The 23,298-nt window shown below is 37.4% G+C and overlaps 1 protein-coding gene across 3 annotated transcripts in view; it reads left to right on the top strand.

Moving 5' to 3' along the window:
• The window catches only part of CALCRL (calcitonin receptor like receptor), a 99,980-nt gene extending 88,171 nt beyond the window's left edge, over positions 1-11,809 (top strand). For all 3 annotated transcript variants that reach the window (XM_025460440.3, XM_025460437.3, XM_035697391.2), the window contains 3 exons: positions 2,945-3,163; positions 3,317-3,358; positions 8,749-11,809. In XM_025460440.3, coding sequence (XP_025316225.1) covers positions 2,945-3,163; positions 3,317-3,358; positions 8,749-8,964 — 477 coding nt within the window. In that variant the 3' untranslated portion in view covers positions 8,965-11,809. The remainder of the gene's footprint in view (positions 1-2,944; positions 3,164-3,316; positions 3,359-8,748) is intronic.
• Positions 11,810-23,298: the final 11,489 nt, after the last annotated feature.

The raw sequence follows: 23,298 nt of genomic DNA, 5'->3' as shown, positions 1-23,298 counted from the left end.
AAGGTTTCTTAAGGACTAAATGAGATGCATCTTGTCAGCCCGGTGCATAGAATACAATAAACTCTCCCAAAAAAACGCTTTTTAAAAGTTTCTTGTAATTCCCACACAATACCGTGATTCTGCTCCAAGGCGTGTTCAAAGCACTTAGATGCATTGTTCGGGACACACAGGAGCTTGCAGAACAAATATAAGGCAAAATTTTAGTCCGAGAGCTCTGATTCTGCAGGGGGGTAAGTAATTCAAATGCCTACGTCCGAGAGGGTCAGGAAGTAAGTCAAAGCACTGAGCAAGTGAAGAATGTGATTGCTTAACCGTGTGGACACGGTCCTTGGAAAAGCCCCTGCACGTCAGCTCGGGAGGCGGGAGTCAGTGGTGCAGTCAAGGGTCAAGGGTCACGTAGAAACAGAGCCCATCAAGCGGCTCCGCAAGAAGCGAAGTGAAAAACCACAGTGTTTGCATGAGACTTTTTCCATTTTCTTGGCTTGAACACAGGGCAGGAGCCTATTTTTCTAACAGGATAAATGGTTGTGTCTTAGTTTAAGTCCTAGGGCTCCTCGCTGGTTCTGGTTGATTCCAGGGCCTTGGGAGGGGCCTTGGCCGCCGTCTACATGGTCACATGCTTCGGTACAACTTTGACACAGAAAATATTTCGGCCTCAATCAGTGTCTTTCCCCTCAGACTTCCCCTGTCCCGTTTCCCCTTGAGCAGGGTGGTATTCGAGTGGCCACAGCACTGTTGGGATCTGGCCAAAGGGAAGTCGACAGAAGACACATTTAATTTGTGTTCAGGGAGAGATTTTTGAGTCAGTTCAGCGTGTAGTTAAGTGGGCTGTCCCGGTCCGGGGATGGCTTCTAGTCCTCCTGCATCCCTGTGCTGATGTGCACCGCCTCCTTCCAGGGACCCCAGGGCGGTATCGTCACATGCAAACATCCTGTGGTGCCTCCGTCTACGGGGTCCTTATGAGTACTGGAGTAAACACGAGTTTCTTTTCTCCACCTTCACTAGTTCTGCTCTCAGATAAATGAGATTTCAGATATAGCTCATCTGAAATTTAAAACATCTATTCCATCCTTATTCAAAATAAATGGTAATATTTGCAGACATTAAAGTAGGATGACTTTCCGGTTCCTGGGTTCACATTTTTAAGTCAGATTTGCCATTTTGGGGAAGGCCTTTGCATTTGGAAGTTTCCATATCACAGCCATCTAAACTGCAACATTTCTGATTTTATAATTTTTTGATTTTTGCACATAGAGATCATAAAATATTTTATATTCTGAATTTATAAGCAGAAAAAAGGGCGTTATTGTATTTTCTTCTAGGGGCTGGTAATAATTTCCACTTAGTCAAAACTTTAAAACAGCAATGGGCGCTTAGGAAGGGTTTATAATAAGATGGACGGAATAACAGCTGCTGTGTTGATTTGTCATATTTCCTTCTCACACCTGTTGAAATGGCTTATTCTGCTTTTGTCTGTAGCAGAGACATTCCTGTGTCTATCACCATGTTACTTTTCATAGATGTGTTTCCGTCAGGATCGCAGTGAGCCGTAGATCTCTGGAGCATATGTTCCGTTAGATTCTCTAAGAATAGTAGTGGAGTATTTTTAAGCCCGGCTCTTTTCATACCATATGCCTTAAATCAGCAAAGGTATGTTACTTGTTCATTGTTGTCTATGTGAAATGAGACACCATCGTTGTTATTCCAATTTATGAAGGCGGGCAGATATAGATCACTCATCAGCATGTAGTTTTAAAAGTTTTAGAGGATTAAAGCACACATGTTAGAAGTGAGGGTGAAGAAAAAGGAAAGAAAATATCGCATAATATAGCCCCCGTCGGGCTCCTCTGCAGTTAAGAGCCATAATCTTATGGAAAGTGTAAAATATGGGACAGGAAAAATAGAGAAGCACAAAAAAGCACAAAAGGTATTGATTTGGATAAAGATAAGCTAGCTCATATCCAATGTGAGAGAGGGAGAGAGATTAAAGCAGAACTCTGTTTCCTAACTTAGTAACCACACTATGTTTTTGAAGCTTTATTTTTAAAACGATTTTATTTATTAATGAGAGAGCGAGAGAGCACGTGCACACAAGCAGGGGTGGGGGGAGGAGCAGAGGGAGAAGCAGACTGAGCAGGGAGCCCGGGTGGGGCTTGACCCCAGGACCCCGGGGATCATGACCTGAGCCGAAGGCAGACGCCTAACTGACCGAGCCACCCAGGCTCCCTATTTTTGAAGTTTTACATCTCCCTTTCAAGGAGAATGATTTCTCTTGGGGAAAATTGTGAACACGCAGCAAGTATGTAATTACGGAAAGTAATTAACAGAAGGCCCCTTGGGATGCCAAAGCTGCCTTAACTCTAGGATGATCTGGGTTGAACATCAGCTGGTGTAAGTGTACCATCAGCCTCCTTAGAATGATAAAGTGCTGTCTCGGGGAGTTGTGAGGGTTCAAAAGAGAAAGACGGGAAGGAGAAACCAAAAGATAAAAATGGTTATTACGGTATAATATGTATTTGGAAAGTACTAGTTCGGACAGTGATACAGAGGAGACACTTGAAAAATTAGTATTTGTTATAAACAATTCTTTATTTGAGCTTTTTGAAAATGTTCAAAAGATTTAATTTGGGGGCCATAGCAAAATTAAAAAAAAATTGCATAAGAAAAAGAACTGAGAAAAACACTCAGATATTCCTTAATCTGTTCCACGATGATTCCACCATGATTTTATTTTTCTGAAACCTAACTCCATTAAAACTGACATGCTTGTTAACAAATAACAATTCTAGAAATATAAATTAATATATAAGGCGTATATTCTCTGTAATAGAACGTATTCTTGTACAATGAAAATAATCTAAGACATAAAAATCAAAGATCCTTCGATAAGCCTTAATATTAAATATTAAATAATTTTCAGTATGCCATTTTATTTTTTTTTTAGGTGAATCTCTTTTTTCTATTAAATATCGTACGTGTTCTCATCACCAAGTTGAAAGTCACTCACCAAGCGGAATCCAATCTCTACATGAAAGCTGTGAGAGCGACGCTTATTCTGGTGCCATTGCTCGGCATTGAGTTCGTGCTGATTCCGTGGCGACCTGAAGGAAGGATGGCCGAGGAGATCTATGACTACATCATGCACATCCTCATGCACTACCAGGTACGGTGTCCTGGAATCAGGAAGGCAGCTTGTGAAATTTGGTGTTAAATTGCACATAGCTTGGGTTTGGTTTTGACTATGTACGTAGCATGTGGGTTACAAATAATGTGTCTTTTCCGCTTGGAATCAGAGAATTCTATTTTTCTTTTACAGGGTCTTTTGGTTTCTACAATTTTCTGTTTCTTTAATGGAGAGGTATGGCGCTTGTTTTTTATTCCTTTTATCCTTTTCTATTTGTAATAGATCTTTTTCTTTAAAGAAAGAAAATCATGCGTTCTCTAGGAACAACAATGTCAAGTTCCTTTTTGATCAGGATAAAAACGTAGAATGCAATTCTTCTTCCCAAAAGCTTGGGTCATCCTGGAGTTCAAGAGTAGGGCAAATCCGGGCTCACTTTAAAACACTCCATCAATGACTTTGGTTCATGCAGCCTCTGTCCTACCTCTTGCATTAATCCTATTAAGTCTGTCCTTTGTCCTAGGTGTAGTGCTAGGCAATCCTTGACCCCATAAAACATACACTCTAATAGAAAAGAGAATTGGTTCATTTTCATGTTCTCCCTTTGTCTGTTTTTTGTTTTGTCTCGCTCATGTGGTCTTCTTGGAAAACAGTTTTATGGTGGTTACAAAACGATTTTTAAAAAATTAAACTCTCAGTTATACAGGGAGGACATGCAGTAAGTTAGAAAACTTAGGAGAACAGAGTGCTGTCATTTGTAACACGGTGATGTGCTCCTGGATATTTCAAGATTTTTATCCATGGCTTGCCTGATTAGAAAGTTTCAGGTGTTTTAGGAACTGGGACTGTGTTTCTTATGCATATGAACAGCGTTAGAGCTCAGTGGTTTGGGCAATACTGATTTAAGCCCTTCATCTGTTTTTTAATCCATTTGACAAATTTTAACCTGTTGGAGGATTTTGGTAATTTCAACAAAGTTTAGAAATCTAGACAGCACCCGAGTGAGACTTGAATACCTGGTAACTGTGAAGCTTATCACAAAGCTTCAGGCGGGAAACGTATGAACCAGTAGGTGTAACTTTATGTGAACTATTCCTAAAAAATACATCGACATTGGAAATCATGTACACATCATAAAAAACTATAAAATATTGCTTCCTTTTGCAATGGTAGTTTACTTCTTTCCCTTAGCGTATAATGAAGTTTCACGTTTGCTTTTATTGATTTTTAAATTTTTAAATTTCATTTATTTATTTATTTACAATGGAGCATAGAACTTTCAAACGTAGTAGGCTATCTTTCATATGTTTAAGTGGTGTTTCCATGATTCTTCCGCTATACGGTGAACGAGAGTGACTTTTTCTGAGCCGACGAGAAGTACAAATGGATAATCCAATGAGGAAGAACAGAGAAATCATTTGTTTTGATACTAAAATTTAAATAGCATTTATTATGGACCTCTATAAATCAATGATCGTCTACTCGATGAATAGACAGTCTTATTGGTTGCCTATATGGGGTTTTATAATTACATGTAGGTGTGAGAGAAATGGCCTCCTTGCCAAAGAACATGCATACAATGTGAACTATAACACCTCTGTTCCTACAGGCACAGATTTCATTTTTATAAAGGGTGATTTCTAAATGTAGAAATCATCACCCCCAGTAAAATGTTTTATGGCGGGAAGCAGTGCAGAATAAAGGCATAGACCCGGCAATGCATTCAGACCCCAGAGACGCCACCTTGTTCCTAGCTGTCATACTTGGGGGGCAATGTTCTGAACCTCCTGGAGTCTCAGAGTCCACTTTTATTCAAGGGAAATAAAAGCACGTTCCTTACACAAGTCCCACAACGATTAGTGTGAGCTAGAAACCCAAAGGTCTTAGCACCGTGCACCCCCCATCGATGACCAAGACAGTACAGAGTCCTTATTAGGTCCATCAAATCATTCATTTTCAAAAATACACGTACAAATGGGAGTGATATTTGTATTGGAATCTATCTCAAGTTGGACTTTTCATTTGGAAGAGTTGCCCGGGGAATATCTGATGCCAAACCCTCTTGCTGCACATCCCCCGTGGAAGCAGAACACAACAGACCTTGATCTTCTGCCATGCTCTAAGATTGAGAAAATTTTGGCAGTAAAAAAATTACAATAATACAAAGTGTTTGAGCCCAGTTGTTGCCAAGTCCTTTGGTTCCTCGTAACATCTCCAATATGTGTCCCCCTTTCTTCTCCTCTCAAGATACAGTCCCTATTTGTGGATGACTCATTTCTCATCTTAAGAAATACTATCATCCCTCCTTTCTTGTCTCTTTGCCTCTTAGTCTTTCCCACTCTCATAACATGAAGGTACCAGCTGCCAAATTCATTTTGTGCAGTTCCAACTATGTCATGTACTTCTTAAAATCATTTGCTCAGGCTTACGTTTCCTGCTTGCTTTCCACAGAGGTCAAACAGCTTCCCTTTAGCTTAGTCTCTACTCTTTTTTTTTTTTTTTTTGACTCTCACATTTTGTTTATTTTCTTTTTTTAGCCCAAATCTTCTTATTTGCATTTATCACTATTTAAATAACTGTGGTGGGCCAAATGCTCAGGCCACATTCATCACATCTCTAGCCCACTCAGCCCAAACTGTGGACCCTTAGCATGAACGAGAGACCTAGTCATGAGAAGGGCCCTCCCTAACCTCGCGGGTAAATCTAGCTACACCTGAGAGGGATGCTTTCGTAAAGTGAACAAAAAAGATTTATTGAGAATAAGCAAGCCAATATTCTATGATGAGAACTAGATAGCATTTTTATATGGAGCTCTATGAACTATTATTTAATTAATTTAGGTTAAGGAGTATAGAGTTGATTCCTTATCAAGTGCTAAAGGGCATATAAAGTTGTAATGTCACATTCTAAAAACAGCTGGCCTCACTATTTGTATAATACTCCTGTGTAAAACAATGAAAAATGTTTTCATATCTTTAATAACATCAGGCTATCTTCCCTTCCAATGGCAATTTCCCTTGTTATCTTTCCCCATTACAGTTTTCTCACTAAAAGTGTATCGTAAGTGGCCACTTTAATGTTCTGTCAAACAGGTAGGACATTGTATTAGAGGAAGCAGATGAAAAATATGAATCCTTATAGAGAATAATATAAACAGATGCCTACAAGCCCCGTGGGTCTTTAATTAGGTTCATTTTTAACTTCAGTAAATAAGTCCACACAGTTCAGGAAATTGAACTTCCATGGGTTTTCTGACGATTTAGTCATAAGGAAGAAATAGGGTGATGATTGTAATCAAAGCAGATAGTTTAAGAGCAAACAGATATTCCAAAGGTCATTTTGACTGCTGGAGTTGAATTTAAGCTTTCATTTTTAAGAACATAAGTATTACATTCACAGCTAAGATATTTCTTCTTGTCAGCTGCTTCCCTACATTTATGTAGAATCTTTTGTGTAAAGTTACCTTCCACTTCCTTTCAAGCAGAAACTATATAGTAAATATATTTAGTCCATCATTTAGTAACAAAGTGAAGTGAATTTAGCAGAAAATCAAGACAAAAATAATTCCCATAAGAAATATCTAGATAATTGGCCAAAAGTCATTTTTGTTATAAATCTTTTAGTATTGTTTTAAAAAGCATCCTCTAAAGACATTCCATTTGTCACTTACTTATGCTTTTGAAGATATTACATATGCAGATATTATTTTAAATTACTTTAATTAACATGCTATTTAGAGAATTAAGAAAGGCAATACTAAACCATGAAGGAAGCAGTAGTATTTAATTTTTTTTCAAAACAAATATATTTGTTGTCCTATAAATGCTTTTATTTCAAAGAAAATTCACAAGAATTAAGCTATTCCCTTCAGATGCAGTTAATATAGACAAATAAGCTTGAAAGTCCTGAATTTCTGAATTTCATAAAAATACAACTTTTAAAACACTTACTGCATTTCTAATGCAGTACCTGAAATTCTAATAACTCATTCTGAATTCTAATTAAAGAAACCTATTGACTTTGTATATGTGTCTTTCACTTTTCTCCATGCAGAGACAGAGTGAGACAGTAAAAACTTTGTGTTCATTTTAAGTGACAGAGTACAAGAGACTCTAAAAGGACTTTGAAGTATCCCATAGAGTTCTCTCATTAAAAGATCTTCTAGGAATGACTATTAGTAATAGATCGTTCATAATTTGGAGAAGTTCTCTTGATCTATTAGACCAAAAAAAAATGAAGAATGAAATAAACCAGTTCTAAAAGCTTAATATTAATCTTTACACATGAATACAGTGAATGGAAAGTTGAGGAATTCTATGTAATTAGGAGAAAGTTAAACAGTTATTGTATGACTACATTTCTGGTACATGGATTACTGGAAAATTGTTCCTAGTGATACTCAGATTCCTTCTGAGGAAGCAATCCAAGTGTCAGAGAGCAGTAAAGAGCTTGGGGAAGACCATTCAAAGCTTGACATGGTTTGGACAGACCTAGCTTAGGTCACAGGGACGTGGCCGGTACGCTCACAACGTAGGAGCAGATAGGCCCACGCTGGTCTGCCCGGTCATCAGACACCCGGAAATATCCAGGTTACCATGTTGGAGATACATTTGAATATGCTCATTTCTACTCCCTGACGCAATATGAAGAAAATCATGTTTTTCTTTTCTCAGTTTTGAACATGAGACATATTTAGTGTCTCTGTATATGGCCTACCAGCCGATCTCTACTCCTAGAGAAGGGAGTCATTAAGTATCAGAGTCATCCCGTCAGAGGGGAATCCAAACACAAAAAAGTGGAGCGGTGACATTCCTGCACGTTTTCACAGGCTTATCCCATTTGTAATTGCCTGTTCACACTTTCTTCCTTTTGGGTAATAAGCTTCAGGAGGACAAAATCCCTGATCATTCTTTCAAAAGGTAGCACAATACTTGGCACATGAAAATCACTCAATAAAAAGTAGTTGCTGCTGTTAATGATGATGATGATTTATATTCCCTGTATCCCTAACTTCTTTTTATATCTTTTGTCTCTTCTTTTATACTCAATTATATTCTTATTCTATTATTAAGATACTGATATAAAACTGTTACACATGCAAGCTTGCAAATGGGGGTCTAGATTAACTACTTACTTGACAATAATACATTCATATGCATTATTAAAGCTTCAAAGATAAAGCATTGAAAATATTAATGGGGGCAGCCTGGGTGGCTCAGCGGTTGAGCACCTCCTTTGGCCCAGGGCGTGATTCTGGGGTCCCGGAATCAAGTCCCGTGTCGGGCTCCCTGCATGGAGCCTGCTTCTCCCTCTGCCTGTGTCTCTGCCTCTCTCTCCCTCTCTCTGTCTCTCTCATGAATAAAACAATAAAATCTTAAAAATATATATTAATGGCATCTAAAAATAAGAGTAATGCAGTGAATTTCCTAAATATAAATTTCCTAATGTTCCCAATTTAATTTTTTTAATTAAGAAAATAAAGCAATATTATTCACTAATTAACATCAATGCTTTGAGGTTTTATTTTTTTTAAGTTTTACCTAAGTTATTTTATTGTACTTTTAAATACAGCATCTTTATTTCAGATAATGGATTGCTCTTGTCGTTTGTTTCTTTTTGATTGACAGGTTCAAGCAATTCTGAAAAGAAATTGGAATCAATATAAAATCCAATTTGGAAACAGCTTTTCCCATTCAGATGCTCTTCGTAGCGCATCTTACACAGTGTCAACAATCAGTGATGGTACAGGTTATAGTCATGACTGTCCTAGCGAACACTTAAATGGAAAAAGCATCCATGATATTGAAAATGTTGTGTTAAAGCCAGAAAAGCTATATGATTGATAATTGAGGGACTACTGCTTAACTATTTTGTGCCACTCCTAATTAAAGGACTTGGATCCATGACTTTACAACCAGAAGACTTCAACATTAAATGAATTTCTTGAATGCCACAAAGAAAACCCGCACATCGATTCAGTAGTGTGTTGTCAAATGTTGAACATCTAGCTCTTTGGGGGAAAAAAAAAATCCTGATCTGTAATATTTTCCAGTTTCTATGGTATATTCCCACCATGGCTGATTTCAGGCTACCAATTTGACTTTACCTAATGTGAAATTGGGAAAATACGAGCACAGTCAACTCATACAGGCTGGTATGTGTCAGCTCTAGTACAACACTGCATGAATTCACAGACAAATAAGACTAAAAGTTCATACACACCGTGGGCGCGATTCTACTCTTGTTGACTAGAGAGCTAGCTAAGGCCTACGGACTCAGAGGAAAAATTAACTTTTCATTTGTGCGTTTTTAAAATCTTTCTCCCATATTCATTGGTGCAGTTTTTTTTTTTTAGCACAGCAAGTATTCTAGCCCTTTTTCTAGTGACACTTTCCAATGGACTTGATAAAGAAGTAACCATTTCTGTTGACTTACCCTTTTGTCTCCAAGAAAAGTGATTGAGCGGAACTGCTATTGGCTACTCATTGGCTGATATTTCACAGTTATATCCAGTTCATATCTGTTTTTTTTAGATTAGATGAATAGGATGTAGGACGTGCAATCCTACTTTGGTATCGTTATGGAGACGTGTTAGTTGATGTTACAAACACCTTCTCAGCTACTTTCCTATCTTACTACACAAGTGGAAGGGAGTCAGTTTCCCTGTACCTGTAAATAGAAGTGTTGCCCCTTCCATTTCTACTGTGTAGACAACCTAGCAATTATTTTACATGAAGGAAATCAGTGAAGGATTTCTTACTTTCTTGGAAATTTGTAAAAAAAAAAAATTGTTGTGAAAATAAGCTTGTAAATACTCTGTTGTTCTATTTTATAGTCTCAAATCAAATACATACAATCTAGGTAAGTTTTTAAAAGAACAAATGCATAATGTAACAATGTATGCTTGTTAATATCTGATACTGTGTCTGGGCTGATTTTATAATAAAATAGAGTCTGGAATTCTATATTTGGTAAATATTTTAAAGACAACCAGATGCCAGCATCAGAAGTTTGTTTGAGAACCAAGAAAATGGAAATATCTATGATAAGATATAAAATATTTATTAAAAAAAAACTCAAGGCCATTGTTTTATTACATTAGCTTAGGTGACTCTTTCATAACTTAATAATAGATATGCTTGACATATTTCTCCTTTTATTTTGACGATGAACTTGCATTCTAATCTAGAAGCTTTAAAGGATTCCTAAGTAATAAATGCCAATCTGCCACTCTTATGGTTTTTATACCATTAAAATATTACTTTTCTCTTACTGTATAAATATATATGGCTTTGGAAATATTCCAGATTATTTTTTTAAAAAAAAGACCTAGAAAAAATATATATATATTCCCCAATACTTTACTAGAGCTACCATACTACACAATACTAAAAATCAGTGAAAGACTTGAATATATCAGTGAAGAAGAATTGTTATCAGAACATTTAAGGACTAATTAAGATGAAAGCAAGCCTTGCTAATGAATTAAAGTGACATTTAAATAGGATTCAGTTTCCCTAATGTTATTTTCCACTCAAATTTCTGAAAAACAAAAATCCCTTTAATTAGTAAAAGTCAATTTGATTAGAAATCACTTTATGTTTGTGTATGTGTGTTAATTTGCTTAAAATGGATTAAACTAATGACTTGGTAATCATAGTTTCTTTCTTAAGCTGTCAATAGAGCGTGAGTTCAGAAGTCCTTTGAAATTGTCCAGGAAAATTATCTAAATTAGTGAGAATTAACTAATGTCGATAGTTTTATAATTTATCTGTGTACATGCAAAGATTTTGCTGTCAGTGTCAGATTTATGGATTTTATAGCAAACTGTCTTAAGAAGGAATGCAGGCTGTTCTCTACTTACTACTGTCCAAATTATACAAAAATTCCTTTAAATAAACTCATTTTGTAGCTTATTATTCAAAGACACAGATTCAAATCCTTCGCTTGATAAGGTGCACATATTTCCACATTCTTCCAGACAAACTGTCAAGTCTCAACCATAAGTTACAGTAGAAAATTTCAAATTCTCCATGGGCATTCTATTTCTAAATACTGTAATTTTCCAGTATTTTTTTATTGTGATTTTATCATATTAAGTTCAGATCAGATTTCCTTTCTGACCGAGAATTATCTATTGCAGTCTTCAGGTGAAAGCATCCAATAATTACTCAGTGTTAGTTTTATACCCATATTTTTTTACGAGTAATATTTTTAAATATAAGACTTCTCTAAAGCAGAAGTGCTAATTAAGATCTCCTTTATGTCTTACGAAGAAAAGATAAAATCAATACTTTTTAAGAGGAAACTTTTTTGGTATCTAAAGACTAATTAGGGGAATTTCTAACTTTCAAAATATAGATCTATTTTTCTGTAAGTACTTGTGAAAGTCACATTTTAATTAAAAAAAATTCTAATCTGTCCTTTTTTTAATTTTCTAAAGTTATTTTCCAGTGCACTTATTTGTAAAATATCCATTCTGGAACTTGGTGTTTGCTCAAGTGTAATCCAGTGTACATAGAATTAGTGGTAGGCATAGTGCTGTAATTACTGCTTAATAATTTTTTAAAATGTGAACTTATTTTAATTTCTTTGGGTTTTAATCTGCTAATAGAAACCACCATTTCTTTTATCTGTAAGTCATAAACAAGATATTCTGATCAATTAAAATAAATCATGTTATGCCGACTTAATGTTTATCTCTATTTTCTGATCATATGAAAATATTAAAGGTATGAGTTAAACTTGATTTTCACTTATGTATACCGAAACCCGAATAATTTACAAACCTAATTCTTTACAGTGGTCAGTGGAATGCTACTTAAAATCAATGACTATATCTCTTTTACTCTCTTTAAAATCTCCAGTAAACCAGAAAAACACCTCTTAAACTGTTTTTTTAAAAATTATGGATATGAAAAAATATTATGAATTAGTGTTTCAAGCTACAATACTCCACACAAACTGCAATATATTCAAATTCCTTCCTTGGATGAAAGAAGGGAAAGGATGCCCAGAAATAGGAAAATGTACAGGGATTTCTCTCCTCTCTCCAATATATTCCATTGTGTAGTTTTGTATTGAATAGCAGAAAGAAAAAGAAGGAAAGAAACTATTTAAAGACAATTTTTAAAAGAGAACATAATCATGACTCACAAACATAAGATGAAACCACGTCAAGGATTTTGTTTAGTTCATTAACGAGGGGATAAGATGTCACAACTATTCATGGAAGAATTCAAAATATCACACATATAGAATATACGAAATGCTGAAATGAATTTATAAAGAAATGCTCCCTTCTTAGGGCAATAATCAGTTGCAGTCTACTGAATAACTAATGTTTATTTCTATGATCAAGAATAATGTATCTCATGATCAGTTTTCTACAACTAATGTATCTGTAAAATAGTTCAAAATAATGAAAGGTAAAGATAACCCTCAAGGACATACAAGAGAGCACTAGAAAGGACACTTTAATGACTCTAACCTATATCTTGCCCATTCAATGAGAGAACAATATGAGGCACATGCAATAAGTATAATAAATACATAAAGAAATGATAGACATGGATGCACCTGAAATGCTCGTCTAAGCAGTGGGGGGATTCAGAAATGTAGCAACCCACACAGTAAATGTACACAGGTCAGTATTTCCCATATGCCCATATGTAGATAAAACCACCAGGTAGAAGGTGCACTGGGGTAAAAAGGAGCAAATTTGTAGCAGCATCAAGAAAAGGTAAAATATATAGGAACAAATTAAATAAGAAATGAGTGAAATATGTTTCAACACTATGAACAATCACAACAATCAATCAGATCATGGAAAGACACCCAATGTTCTTGAAAAGGAAGATCTCCATAAAGATGTCAATCTGCCCCTCGATAAATTGTAAAGTACATATGACCCAAATAAAAATAATGGTAGATAATTATTTTGAAAACAGACGTGATGATTCTCTATTTACTTCATAAATAGTTATGAAAGCTCTAAACAAGGGGCAGGGGTAGATAGGAGATATGCCTTGCCATATTTTGTAGCCTAACAGTTAAAAACAGTTTTACTAGCACATGAAGAAAGGTCAGAGAGAATGGGGAGAAGTGTGTAGACTACGCTCTTAAATATTTTGCTGGAGACAGAGCCAAAAATGATAATCCGGATAGGGAGCGAGATGACATTGTCACCAGAAAATCAGTAATTCTTTTCCTTTCTCATCTTTTCTTCATCAAAAACATGCCATCCCTGGAATACCAGGTGTAAGAAATGGGCTTATTAGCAAGTCACATGACTGGTATGGTTGCCATTGTGGCTTTAAAAGGGAAAATGCGTTGAAATGATCATCTGGTAAGTATAGGAGTCTGTAGAAAAACAGCCATCCTCCTCATTAATTTTCGCCTGGGAAAGGAGTGGGCAAGCCAATTGTCTGTTTCGAGTTACTAGTATAAGCAGAGAAGATTATGCATATAATTTCACTGATTTAATAGATTCAGGGATGCAAACCGCACTCAGGGACAATGTAGGGGCACCTAAACCCCAAGGAACACCATTCAGCCTACATTTATAACAAAGTTGGCTGGATAGCCTGTTGTTTCTAAATTCCATCCGCATTCGTTTCTTTCGACCCCAGTAAGAAGGCATTTCTCTGGCTTCCTGAAAACTCAAATATTTTTATGATGTAATTTTATTTTAAGAGGTTTCATAAAATATTTTTGCTTTTTCACTTTGCCCTTCAAAATCTATTTTTAACTTTCCTTTGACTTCTTTTTAAATTTTAATTTTATTTATTTTTTTTTAAGTAGGCTCCAGGCCTAATGTGGCGCTTGAACTCATGAATCTGAGATCAACAAAGTTTTGTCAAGAGTTGCAAGCCACCCAGGAGCCCCTCCCTTGACCATTTTATCTTAGTTCAGGCTATATGTCATATTCTATCCCATTATGGTCCAACATTTCCTGTAAACATATTTATATATCTAATCCTCAGTCTCTATTTACTCCATGTTGTAGTCTGCTCAGGCTCCATAACAAAACTACCATAGACTGAGTGGTTTAATCAAGAGAAATTTATTTCTCACAGTTCTGGAGGCTGGAAAGTCCAAGATCATGGTGCCAGCAAGGTACCAAGACCAAAGTTCCATTCTGAAACCACTTTTCTAGGCTTGGCCACCATCTCACTGTGCATTCACGTGACTTCTTGGTGCGTGTGGAGAGATAATGAGTGAACAATTTGCTATCTCTTCTTATAGGGATCCTAATCATATTGGATCAAGGCCCCACCTTTATGACCTCAGTTGAATCTTAATTACTTCTGTAGAGGCCCCGTCTTCAAATAGAGTCATATTGGGGGTTAGAGCTTCAATGTTAATTTTGGGGGAAACACAAACATTCGATTCGTAACACCCCATTGTTTCCTCTCAGAAGTTCCCGATGTATTGTTCATCACCTAATAAAGCAATAACAAAACTAAAATTTACAGTCCTCCTATAAATCTGATACTGTTTCCTTTTCTGAAATAAGAGTTCTGTAAAAGTTATCTTAAGCCTAAGTCTATGTCCAGACGGTTGTTGATGGCTGTCTTCTTGATCTTCTTTCTTCATGGGACATCCAGTTTCCTCCCAAACTTCGAAATTATCTCTCCTTAAAGTTCATTTAGGTCACTTTAACCTTTTATTTTTTTCATGCTCGTGTAACAAATGCAGCCAGAATCATTCTTCCCCTTTTGGTTTTGTGTTCAGAAACCTTGCCCAGCTCTATCTGTTTCGTATATTTAGTGTTACTCACACAAAGTTTGCATAAGGATACTCTTCACCTCCAATAATCTACAAAGAGCTCTTTTTAGAAAACACCTGTTTGATACAGATCTAGGTATGCAGGAGTTTTCTAGACTGCAGTTCATCCTTTAGTATGTGCTCCATAAATTTAAGCTAACAATACATTCCAGTTTTCTCAAGAATCTAGGGTTGTTGCATGTTGTCCTGGTGTCATTTCAGTTTAGCATTTGCAGCATTGGCCTCGGATCCATGAGAAAGGGGCTGTGCTCTTGTCCTGGTGCTTTAGAAACCCCACCTCTGGCCTTATTCTAGATTGACCTCTTTCCATGTGATTGGAAGTTATCTGAGCCAAGAAAACATGTCCACCTAGAGCTTAATCTTCCCCCCCCAATCACGTCCTGGGCACCTTGGGACCCCAGAGCTTCCAGTCCAAATGGCTTATGCTCATGCCTTATACTCAGGAACTATACAAGTCTTTGGGCTGGATGTCCCTGTCTGATGATGGACCTCGGCTCTTCTATGCCCACCCCTGGTCTCAAGGAGTAGCCGTAGCATCGCTATTTATGTTGAGAAGTGGATAGATTCAGATGTGCAGGCTGAGGGGTGCACTTAGATCTGCATGAGCACAAGTGGAGCTGAGGATGGACGGAAGGGCTTTCTGAGGCCAGGGGCCAGTTCACCCAATACCAGCACATCCCTGCACAAAATTCTAAGAATTCTGAGAAATCTAAATTTGAAACTAATCTTCTTGAGTGTTTGTCATATCTTGTTGTAAATATAGAAAGAACAAAACTACTTAATGTTCTTCTGGCTTCCTTTAAATACTTGAAATATGTCAAATATAAGGGCTTCAATTTGTACTCTGCCTCTGGCTCCACAGATATTAAGGAAGGAGCCTGAGCAATTTTCCTAGATAAACATTTCTTGGTTTGGATAATGAGTTAGATGTTCCCTAATTGAGTTCTACCCTAAGCTTTCGCTGACCCCAATTGAAAAGTACTTTTTACATGGTTAAGACTTTCTCCATTTTTCCAAGAGATCTATTTCGTGCTTTTATTATGTGTACTAAACTCTACATTTACCTGCTATTTTCAGTCAGTCACAATTCAATAATTCTTGGCAATAGCCATAAAAAAATAGCTAGTTGGGCAGCCCGGGTGGCTCCGCAGTTTAGCACCGCCTTCAGCCTGGGGCGTGATCCTGGAGACCTGGGATTGAGTCCCACATCCGGCTCCCTGCAGGAAGCCTGCTTCTCCCTCTGTCTCTATCTCTGCCTCTCTCTCTCTCTCTGGGTCTCTCATGAATAAATAAATAAAATCTTTAAAAAAACAACAACAGCAGTTAGTTGTACCAGTTGATAATAAGCCTATTGATCAACTCATGGTCCTGCCAAGCATGGGCCACTCCTGAAAGTAACTAACAATCTTTATCTCCGACTTGCTAAGTGGAATTGCAATAGGATTCCTTTGGAAGTCATAAAGCTTCTTCCACTGATACATTTTGGAAACCAGCTTCTCACTGTTGTTCTAACGATCATTTTAATTGTTTCCTGGCACTAACATAATAAATATCGACTGCTTTCCCAAACCCTGAATTAAGCATCATAGTTGTGGGGCAGTTGTTCTTTCTTTGGAGGTACTACTGGTTCCCACGAAGAAGCCCCTCCCCGAAGGGATCCTCATGCTCCCTTTTGCACAGAAGCTCTGTCACTTTTTCTCCTCTCTGCTTTTATTCAACTCTTCAAATGTAGAGATTACGGGTAATAAATAGAAACAGAAAACACTAGTTTCCTTCCTCATTCTCTTTTAAAAATGCAGTCAGTTCTGTTCCTTATGAGACAGATCTGCTCTGTTTTCCATCTTTCTTAAGTTTTCCATCTGTAGTTGCCTACAGACCCTTCTATACCCATAGCAAACACCGAAGGAGAAAACGCAGCATTCTGCATAACTAAAATACTTTGGTTGGTTCCTGCTGCTGCAAATTTTTTGCAGACACTTCAACGTCACCGAGATGCTCATGGTGAGCATCACCAAAAGCTCATGCTCCTATACTGTCCTTTCTCTTCTGTGCCTTCTCACTGCAAGCCTCTGGCTTCCTGAACAGCTATAACATCTGCAGATATTTATTTTCTTCCTCCCCCTCCTCTTCCTTTCCTCCACCTGCCCAAGTGGATGTGTTACCCCCTTCCCTGTATTACACAGCTTCTTCTATATTGCAAGAGCTTGGCACATGGTAGGCACTCAATAAATATTCATTCTTTTTTCCTTCTCTTATTAAAAACTATAGTTGAATCAGTAGAGCGAATGTAATCCTCAGATAATTAATAAAACTGAGCTTTTGAAAACTTATGTTAAAGTCAGTCTGTTTCCAAATGATAAAGTTAAGACCAGAAATCATGGTCAGTCTTTGATCCCAGAAACAGTATCAAACTATTCAAACCAACAAGAAACAACATGGAAGAAAATATGTTATAAGAAAGCCCTTCAGAAGACCTTTTAATGCCCTTTAATAATTAGGGTGTTGGGGAAGAATTTGTCAAGTAAAATGGGCTGAAAGGCAAAGACAAGACTTCAAAATAATGGCTTCTGAAAAAGGGAGTTGGCAAAAAGTCCTTGAACAATGTCCCACCTGCAAAAGAGGGGCATGTTCCTTTCCTGACAGTCTATTGTCTCTTCTGTCCCATGATGGAAGTAGATTTATCCTTTTATACTTTGATTATTTCCTGCTTGAGCAGTCTGTCATCAGTATCTGGAATAGAAAGAATCTCTTTTTTGTTCTTTTTATTCAACTGATAGCACCGCTTGGGTATCTCACATGGTGGCCAGGCCAGGTCCTGTTGGCTCCCCGCCCCCTGCAGCCATGCCAGCAAGGCCAGAATGCAGAATCAGAAAAGGGGAACTGAGTGGAAGTCAAGGCCCCAATTTGTGCTCCATGATTCCATGACCTTGACTTGTTTATATGCTCTTTGAATGTCCATTTCCTCAAATGGGGCTTGTGGGGCAAGGGAAGACTCGAAAATACTCTGTTCCTAAGAGGTTCCTAGGAGGTCCTAAGGAATTGTCAACAATACATAAGGTGACAGGTAAAGATCTACAAAAAGCATGTGGAAAAAAATGTAAAATGATAATGAATACAAAGGTTTTGTATGAATAAGCAGGAAAATATGTAACACAGTTGGTAATTTCCAGTAAACTATTAGATCAGCTATGCTTTCGCTGTCACAGGTGTTAGACCACGAGGTGCCCTGGGGGGGGGGGGGGGGGGCAAAACATTTATGGCTTTCAGAACACATTTGATTCACATCCTGCCTCCTATGTTGTTTTACAATGTATTATATTTATCATATGACAAGATAAGCATTTTTTTTTTAGATGGGCTGCAAACCACCCATTTTGCAATGCTTCTTCTCTCTGAAGGGATTGTGGATAGGATGCAGGGGATCCATGAATGCAGATGCACAGAAAACTTATATTCTCATCAACTGCTGGCTGAAATCCAATCTCTCCTTCAATTATGAATACAGGGATAAACCACAATAGCATTACCAATATCTGTGACTTTGTCACCAGTATAAATCATAGGTATAGTCATACCACACCATGATGGTTGCAGGTATCTGGAAACAACTTTTTGATCACCAATATTTTGATACTATGATAGTTATTAGACTCACCCATGAACCTTGTTAAATGTGTTAATAGATAAGCACACGTATTACTGTATCACAAATTTGTTTTTTAATATTCAGATCATGGAATGTCAATATAACCTGTTTCCTTAGTAATCTATGTATTTTATTTTGGATATTTAAAAATATTCTGGCAAAAGATCCATCAGCTTCACCATCCTGCCAAAGGGGTGACGCACACAAGACACAAGCTGTGGTTGAGAAGAGAGCGGTGGTTCTGGGAGCTGAGTGTGCGTCAGAGTTCTCTGGGGAGCTTGTTAAGACACTGATTACTACCACCCATCCCAGGAGCTCCTGAGTCAGCCCCTCTGGGGGGACCTGAGGATGTGCAGTTGGAGTGAGCTTCCAGGAAAGCTGATGCCACAGGTCCAAGGACCACGCTGTATAAATGACCGCAAAAGCACTGCTTGGAAGGAAGGGAGGGCAGCTCTTAAAAGCAAAGCCTAGAATTGTTTTTAAAAGATCATATAGATGTAGGCAAATAATAGTTCAGAAGAATGTGAAATCCCTACACGTTATAAAGAAACGCTCAGATGACTTCTTGCTTTTGGAGCATAGTGAATCCACTGTATGAAGATTTATACCTTAATCAGTTGGCCCCGTCTCACAACGATAATGATATGAATCAATAGAAAACGTCAACCTCATCAAAGAGGAACACATTTTTACCTCAAGGAAAGGAACTTGCAGGTAGTCAGGATGCTGTCTTCGAGAAACCATACCCGAGGAGATGTGTCTAGTTTTGATATCTTCAAAGGTACATTCCTTAACACTCGGTGTCTCTAAGTGGGGCAAGCATGTGATGGACGGTTCATTGTAACAATAAAAAAAAAAAAGTTCTATTTCTTTGATTCTTCCTCAGGTCACTTCCCAGAAACTTGTCCAAGATAGGAATTTTCCAAGTCCAACCGCGTAGATGTTAACATGCATCGATGAATATAGTAAAGGCATCGTCCCGCCTACAATTGATTTAAATTATGAAGGTTGGTGTTGCATTTATCATTCAGTTAGTCTTGCTCCAAATTAGCACAGTTGCCTCTGGAATCTTTAATTTTCTCTTGACCATGTCTCTTTCTTCTCAGGCAGAAGAATTACAAAGATGGTGTGGTGATAGACTCTCTTGTTTTATAGCCTCTCCCCCTTGTGGCTGCGCATTTTTGATTAACATTAGCCCCTGAGTTATATTTGTGTTCACGGTTTAGATTATACATTTAGCAACCCGTGGTATTCTCGACACACCATGTTCTAGAAATTGATGTGCAGCTCAGAATTCTGACATCACTCCACTCCATATACACACGTTCTTTGCTTAGACAACCGTTGTATTCTAAGGCTTAGCTTACCCATTAAAGAAAAGGTAATTTTGGAGCATAGAGGGAACCAGAATGACAAAAAGTATGGTGGACCAGCATTAATGTTTGTTGGGTAAAAGGAAATGTGTGTTCTCAACAATACTCTCAGGATGGGGGGCAGCTGGCCAAGCTTGAGCTACATTGCTACCTGTGTGGGAGTATCAGCAAACAGGCTTGGTAAATTTAAATAAGTCCACCAAATTTGGCTGGGGGCATTTCAAATTTGAGAATCCCAAGTAAAAAGGCACTTAGGTTTCTAAAGGATAAGGCCTGGATCATTTCACTGTTTATTATTATTATTATTATTATTATTATTACTACTATTGCGTCTACTACTACTATTACTACTACTACTGACAAAAGCAGCAACAAGGAGAATGATTGAAATACAGATGCTAACCCATGAAAGAAAAAGATTTCTTAGTTTATTTTTTATCAAAATAAATGAAAGCTTTCATTAGCATCCAGGATCTCTAAGACATTCCAAGATTCATTCCAGTTCAGAGACGAAGCAGCTGACAAAGTGTTAGCAGAACCATCATCATCGCTCATCTTTTCTAGTGTACAAGGAAGGACGAACACTTCTTAGGTAGTAAATGGTAACAGGCAACCGATATTGTTCTCTCTTGTGTCAAAAGTGAAAAAGAGATGATATAAGGTAATATATAAGGTATATATATAAAGTATATAATGATATAAGGTAAGCTCTAAAACTTACATTACTACCTCTTTAATTGTAATTTCATATTTTCCATTTTCTCGTCCATGACATCAGCTTTTTATAGAGTCACTGCTTTACATTAAACAAAGAGAACTCAATGGGTTTCCCAGGAAGGGAGAAAATTTTAGTCTTGGTGAAAATATTTTGAACTGATAGATGTATACAATTTTAATAACTCTAAGAAAAATTATTGATGCCCCAGAAGGATTTCATATTACTGGTAGCCCTGTGTGGAATAGTAAGCTGAGGCTCCCAAGTGACTGATCTTGGGAGCAAGTAAGGAGTTTCAGAAAATCAATTGCTTTTCTGAATGCCTACTAGCAATTTATGGGAAATGAAAAACATTAAAAAAAATAAAATAAAATCAGAAGATGGAGGAAATGTGAGGAGAAGCTTTAAAGGAGACACAGACTGGGTCATATAATGTTTAGTTGCATAGGATTCTGAGTTAGAAAGGCCAAGGTGCAAATGCTAGTTCCGTCATTTTCCACCCTAGCCAAGTTGCTTACATTGCTATATCTCTGTTTCTTTTGCTCCTCAGCAGGAAGGCAAAAAAATGACAATTTTCAAAACTTTGTATGAATTAAACTAGTTGAGATATTTATGATGTCTAGAGGGATACTAAGAAATGCAAGGAGTTTTGATGAACATAGTTATAGGATTGAGTCTGTTAAACAGTTTTGCTAGATACTTTAGGAAATTAATAATTGCTATTTATCAAAATCCCATTTGACAAACTCTTTCTTAATTATTTCTTTCATATTTGTTCATTTCCTCTTAATTCATGACTCTGCAAGGCAGATATTGTAATTCCTACTGTGGAATTGAAAAGAAATTAACACATTTGTCTAAGAATCACGCGACTGTAAGTGGGAAAGTGAAGGACTATATCTGGGTCCAGGCTTTTATGCTGTTTACAACTGGCTGCGTCATTCATTTTTAAAGATTAATAGGGGAGCCTGGGTGGTTCAGTCAGTTAAGCCTCCGACTAGATTTTGGGTCAGGTCATAACCTCAGGGTCATGAGATCAAGCCACAGGTTGGGCTCTGCATGGAGCATGGAGCCTGCTAAAGAGTCTCTCTCCCTCTGCCTCTGCCCCTCCTCCCCTGCTCCTATGTGTGCACGTGTGTGCACGCTCTCTCTCTCCAAAAAAAAAAAAAAAAAAAAGATGATTAAGAGTTAAAAATGCAAGGGATGCTTGTGTTTCTAATTGAGAAATTAAAAAAAAAAGTTCACTTATATAATTTCCATTTTATCCAGTGATTTTAGATAATGATGTGTGGCTGTTAATAACAAGTGTGTGGCGGGGATGATGGGGAGAATTTTTTACTGATTTGTCATTTCAAGTAAACAATATCTAGTAACTGTTTTGATAGAAATCTCCATTTGGTTCATATCTTTGATTCATAAAAAGGAGGTTACGAACCTGTTGGTGACAGATGCTGTGTAACGAGATGCCTCTTCGATAAAATCACTATTGTTAGGGAGAAGATTGCAAAGTAAAGCCTAAGTGGAACCATGATGGTCTACTTGTAATGGAATACTTTCTTGGCAAAATTATTGGTAGTGTAAAAATCTGCAATGTACATCGTGGTATATATAGTTGATATTTGTGTCTCAAGCCCAAGTACAGAGAAGACCTTTGAAAAATACTTATTGAATAAATGAATAATTAAAATCTTTCACACTTAACTGGTCTTATCAAAGGCGCCAACATCCTGTTACTCCTCAGCCTCTGCAGAAGTTGCTACACTCTCCCCACTCTCTCCTTTATCTTTCAAGACATCATTGACTTCTTTTTGTTTCCCTAACTATCTTTATGATCTTGTTTTTTTTTTTTCCTCTGTCATCTTTATTTACTGTCTTCTTCTAACCATCTCTCAAATGCAGGGAATTTACTGGGTGCCCCTGATGACTTTCCCCAATTATACTCACTCTCTCCAGGAGATCCCAATTAATGTTATGGCTTCAAGTATCATGTTGGTATTGAAGAAACAAAAAGAGAAGGGGGGAAAGTTGAAAAAGAAAGAAGGGAGGAAGGAAGGGAAAGAGGGACGGAGGGAGGGAGGGAAACTGGCTTTGGAAATATCCAGCTGGTATCCCACAGTCTCTTCATATCAATTTGGCAAAAGTAGAACTACTCACTTATCCTGTTAATCCTCATCTTCCCAGCATTTGGTATTTAATGACCATTGTCATATTGTGTCTGCTTACACTCATATTTGAAGAGTCCTTGAACACCCTCTTTTTTTACTGCCTGTCTGTGCTCAATCAGTCTCCAGTACCTGTTCATTTGTTTTTGCCCGTGTCTCAGGACTATCATTCTGTTTCCCTCGTCCATTGCCTTAGCTCAGTTTCTCAGAATCTTTCCATCGGAGCAGTATTTCTTTCTCCTGTCTGGCTTCCTTCTGCTGATCTTTCCTTGCTCCGGGCAATTATCCACATGCTGCTCCCAATGGTTAATATTCTTTACTCGGGACAAATCAGACCATTTCATTTTTTCCTCCTGAAAACTCGCCATACCTGTGGTGTGAAGCTCAAAATCTCTCATACGGAAGATGAGGTCTCTTGTAACCCGGTGCAACTTCTTTCTCTACCCATCTTTCCCTCCCTTCTCCATGGTTTTGGAGCCAAGCACGCTGAC

This window comes from Canis lupus, chromosome 36 (assembly GCF_003254725.2).
Source record: "Canis lupus dingo isolate Sandy chromosome 36, ASM325472v2, whole genome shotgun sequence".
Lineage (NCBI taxonomy): Eukaryota > Metazoa > Chordata > Mammalia > Carnivora > Canidae > Canis > Canis lupus.
Note: the sequence above shows the minus strand (reverse complement) of the source record. Positions and strands in the feature narration are given on the sequence as shown.